This window comes from Pundamilia nyererei, unplaced genomic scaffold, assembly GCF_000239375.1.
Source record: "Pundamilia nyererei isolate P.nyererei 1_Seehausen unplaced genomic scaffold, PunNye1.0 scaffold00055, whole genome shotgun sequence".
Lineage (NCBI taxonomy): Eukaryota > Metazoa > Chordata > Actinopteri > Cichliformes > Cichlidae > Pundamilia > Pundamilia nyererei.
This window is the reverse complement of record NW_005187456.1, coordinates 991,725-996,497: the sequence shown is the minus strand read 5'-3', so window position 1 is coordinate 996,497 and position 4,773 is coordinate 991,725. Positions and strand designations below refer to the sequence as shown.

Below are 4,773 nucleotides of genomic sequence, written 5' to 3'. Positions count from 1 at the left end.
TTTTATTTCACTAAATAAGGTGCTCATCATGGCTGTGTACCACTTTAATTATGTTTATTTAGACTCTAGTTTTTTTTTCATCACCTTGCTGTTGTAACACATGAATTCCGGTTGTGAAATCAATAAAGTACCTATCTATATATCTATAATTGTTTTTCTTTAAGCTTTACTGTTTGCGTTTTAATGCAAAACTGTATTTTCAGTTTTGAGACTACTAATAAGTCCAAACTACACAATAATCATACATATGAATCTTTACACACTCATGTGTATGATGATTTTAATGCATACTGAACTATTTGATTGTCTCTTTACTTATAATATTATGCATATAAATAAACACTTCAACTCTACTTACACTTTCTGTGTGAACTGGGTGTGCGGCAAAGAAGATGGCAGCAAGCAAAGAGGTCTTCGGAGCGTGGTTCAGTATCCTGCCCTTCTCATCGTAGGCCAGTCCACCAATAAGTACTGCAAACACGTCAATCATAAGGGCGGATATGACAGCATGGAGGATGATGTTGAGCACATGGAAGCCAACGGGGTGAAGGCCTCCCGCTACGAGGTAGTTCAGCCTGCAACAGCGAGACAAGAGAAAAACTAGAGCTGAATGTACAGCAGGTGTAGGAAAGTATATGTGTGAGGATGGTGAAGCTATTATAAAGCATAATGTGACACGATGAAGCCAATGGGACATGGTGAGGGTCATCAATAACCACCATCAACTGCACAGTTATATGCAGAGAATAGAGGAAAGGCACCTTCCCACTGTAGAAACACAACAGAACTCCTAAATGGCACAAACGTTTACAGCAATGGCCCCTAATCATCCTTTCCGTTTCCACTGCAGGTTAACTAGCCTCAACAAGGTGATGTAATCAATTTGCAACAGCTTCAAACTGCAAGTGATGAATATATTAACATCAGACTGATATAGCAGTGGTGATGCCGTCTCTGGTGTTTCCCTGTGGATAATTTTAAGCAGCTGTTGGTAACGTTTGACTGGAGAAGACTGTTACTCGAGTCTGTCGTTATCCACCAGACTCCAGTGGTTGTGTTTGCTGTCGAGTTCTTCCCTGCAGTTTTTAGGGGATCAAGTACCTTTCCTCCACCCTGAAAACATCTTTGAAAGAGAAACTATAGAGAGATTTCCTGCTGTCAGAACATGCACACAGGTGCTGATTGACCTAAAATATTGTGCAAGTTCCTGCAGGAAGAAGTAACCTACAGAAACAGTATGATGTTATGCTTTTTCAGTCAAGTCCTTACTGTAGTTAAACTACTGACAGGAACCGTGTAGAGGTTTTGGCAATTAACAGAGGAGTAAGTATTCGAAGAATGATGCTCTAATGTGTGTGGCTGAAATTACAAGCACATATTTTTTAAATTCTGACTGAACTCTTTTGGATTGAAGGTTTCAGGTCAACTGTGCACATGCGATGTGGTCTAATGATTAGATTGATAGAACAGATTATTGAATCAATGCAAAATGCAAAAATGATGAATGTGCTATGCTTTTATCTTTCTCAACAGCTGTGTTAACATTTAGTCACATGCCTATTCAAATCCTTTAATATACACTCACTGGCCACTTTATTAGTTACTGTTCAGCTGCTGATTAATGCAATTTCTAATAAAACAAATCACACGGCAGAAACTAGATGCAATACCACACACCAGGTGCCACTCCCGTCAGCTCCACCCATCTTGTGATGGCTGCTTCCAGCAAACCGGTTTCTTCAACATGACAGTGAGGTAACTGTACTCAAAAGGCCTCCACAGTCAGATCACTTGGTCCAAGGTGGGAAGGGAAATTCACATCATGGATAAGCAGCTGACAAATCTGCAGCAACTGTGTGATGCAATCATGTCAATATGGACCAGAATCTCTGAGGAATTTTACCAGCAACTTGTTGAATCTGTGCCATGAAGAATATAGGCAGTTCTAAAGGAAAAAGGGGATCCAGAATAGTGCTAACAAGGTAGTAAAGTGGCCAGTGAGTGCATATAGGTATTTCAAGTCCAGTAGTGCCTGTTATTGTGTAGTGCTTTTTTAATCATTTTAGAAGTCCAAAAAGTTGTATTAAAAAAAAATCTCAACAGAGAACAAGTTTGGCTTTTTGTAAAGAAGACGAGTGCACATCTGCACACATTTACAATGTACAAAGGGAGCATGTACAGATGTTTTGAGACACACCTCCGCAACCAAAACAAAAATCAGTGTGGACCTGTTTATTCTGAGTTGTGGATTAAACTGATTTGAATCTGATTACTAGTTTAGCTGTGAATGTATAAAGTGTGTATAAACTCAGACACTAAGTAGGACTCCTTACCTGAATGTAAGGACAGTGAGAGGTCGGTAGGATTTGTGACTAGAGTTGCTACTCAGGTTGGTTCCCCAGAAGTCATTGCTCCAGATGTTGTTCAGAGGTGTTGCAGGGCGCAAATCCTGCAACCACAAAAACAAAATGAGTGACGGTTATTGCCAGTGTAAGTGTGTAACTGGAGTCAAGCTGCTGATGAATGAAAAACTCACCTTGTTGTTAACAATTGCTTCAGAATCATCAAATACAAAGTCTCCATCATAACTGTTAATGAAGCACAGGAGTGCCACCAAGGCAACGGTGACCTTGGCCTGAACAGGAGCAAGCTTTGGCAGGGGTATGTGGTGGTCCCAGTATACTTCAGTCAATGCCATAGTGCACTGCTGGGTCTTTGGTCATTCAGTTTCATTATCCCTGAGGAGAGGAGATGGGTGCAGGAAGTCAATTCAAATCACAGGTTGTAAAAACTGATAACTGCGTAATAAACACAGTGCAAACGCTGCATACACACCTTGTCGTCTCAGTTCATTGTCTGAGAGGTCACGGTGTCTTGTGTTACCTCCATGTTAGCTTGTCTGCCAGAAAGCTAACGGGTAGTACACGTTGGCTCACTCAGAGACATGAGAATCCCACCTGCATGCAAATGCGGCGATGTACAGGTACGATGATGACGCGGTCACTGGGGCATCACAGTATAACGTGGAAGGTTTCTTCGTGTGTCGCCAGCTAGCATGTCTGAGACATGCTAAAAGGTCTCTGCTGCTCCTAAACAAATGACAGGCGCGCAGTTGCAGTGGCGCTCGGACAGTATTTTGACTATTATACTGATCAGCAAAGCCCTTGAATCGCACAGAACAGTCCTGCCGAGGTACGGACAGAGTACTCGTGGCTGTAAACAAATGTGCACGCTAGAGTAAACGACTTCCTCTTTAGCGTCAGAGTCACGTGTTCAGTGTCAGCCAATACTTGTTGCTAGGTGAATGATACACGAGTGTGCAGGGTTGAGCAGAGGAGAGCGCTTTGATGCTGTAGCAGTACAAGGCTCTCTAAAGCCATAAAAACATTTCTTCCAATAATATCAACAGGTGGACAACAGTGAATGTAGGCCAAAGTTTGTTATCAAAATGCTCTGTCCTCCTGGAATAACTTCCATTTTATTTTGAAGCTTTACGCTGATGGCTTTGGGTAACTTTGGAGATTATTTTTAAGACGATGCTCTATTTTATATTACCAATAGTTTATAAGTATGTAAATGAGCCTTAAAGAAAGGACAGAATAAAGTCCTATTCAATTCAAATCAATTCAGTTCATTCAATCACTGCAACAACTGCCTCTTAGCACTTCATATTGTAAGGTAAAGAACCTATAATAATAGAGAGAAACCCCCAATAATCAGATGACCTCTTTTTAAGTAAGCACCTGGTGACTGTGGGAAGGAAAAACTCCCTTTTAACAGGAAGAAAGTTCCAGTAGAACCAGGCAGCGAGGGGTAGCCATCTGCCATGATCAGTTGGAGTTGACCTTTCTGATTTCACTATTGGCTTCTCTTTAGCTGATTACAGAGGTAATAATAGCCTTCCAGTTTTGTGCTGAGAACTAAGTGCAAATACATCCATCCACCTTCTTCCGCTCATCTAGTTCAGGGTCCTGGTTGTAGCCTCTTTGAGCTGTCATAGTGCTAAAGACAAAGGGTACACACTGTACAGGTCACCAATTTATCGAAGGGCTCTGTCCAGTTATACCAGAACATTTCAGTTCTTGCGTATCGTCTTTCTTGGCTTTGAGTTTGTTTTTAATGGCTTTACTGTATTAGTACCAGCCCCTTTGCTTTCATACTTTTGAGGTGAAAATGGAGTTACGGTTGTGTTTGTGACTCTAAAGGAAGAGCACTTTACAGCTCAAGATCTCCTGAGGAGAGGTCCACAGTTGTACTTTTCTCCATTAATAGCATTCATTAGAACCGTTGTGAAAAGTTACTGATTATCAATTAGAATTTTTGGGTCTGTTTACATATGTTTGGATTCTGTGATACACTCAGGCACTTAAATGTTGATGCACTACATATGTTGATTTCACTACGTAAGCTGTAACTTCCGTAAAAATGTTGATTCAACATAGAATATTCAATTTTCATTTAGCAATCTATCTTGCCATGAGCCACAGAAAACTTCTTTTACTGTCCTACAGTTCAGACTGATTGTATTTTGGCCACAGGACTGGATCTTTGTTTCTAATTCGAACACTGCCTTGAGGAGAACAGACTGGCTCCACACAGCGAAGCATCTCACATTAATTGGATTATGATAAAAGTATCCATGATCAGCTCTTCCTATCGAGCTCAGGTGTCATGCTGCGATGACACGAACCCTTTTCCTGGTTCACACAAAGGGAGCTTTAGCTGGGATTCGCCTTTAAAAAGGAAGCACTGTCCTGGTAATTGGAGAGACCT

General features: G+C 41.1%; 1 protein-coding gene across 1 annotated transcript in view; it reads right to left on the bottom strand.

The window, feature by feature from the left end:
* Positions 1–3,280, bottom strand: part of tmtc4 (transmembrane O-mannosyltransferase targeting cadherins 4) — a 12,570-nt gene extending 9,290 nt beyond the window's left edge. The window contains exons 1-4 of the mRNA XM_005733937.1: positions 2,836–3,280; positions 2,537–2,738; positions 2,334–2,449; positions 297–575 (exon numbers count right to left, since the gene is read on the bottom strand). Of these exons, the coding sequence (XP_005733994.1) occupies positions 297–575; positions 2,334–2,449; positions 2,537–2,698 (557 nt within the window). The 5' untranslated portion in view covers positions 2,699–2,738; positions 2,836–3,280. The remainder of the gene's footprint in view (positions 1–296; positions 576–2,333; positions 2,450–2,536; positions 2,739–2,835) is intronic.
* Between the last annotated feature and the right edge of the window lie 1,493 nt (positions 3,281–4,773).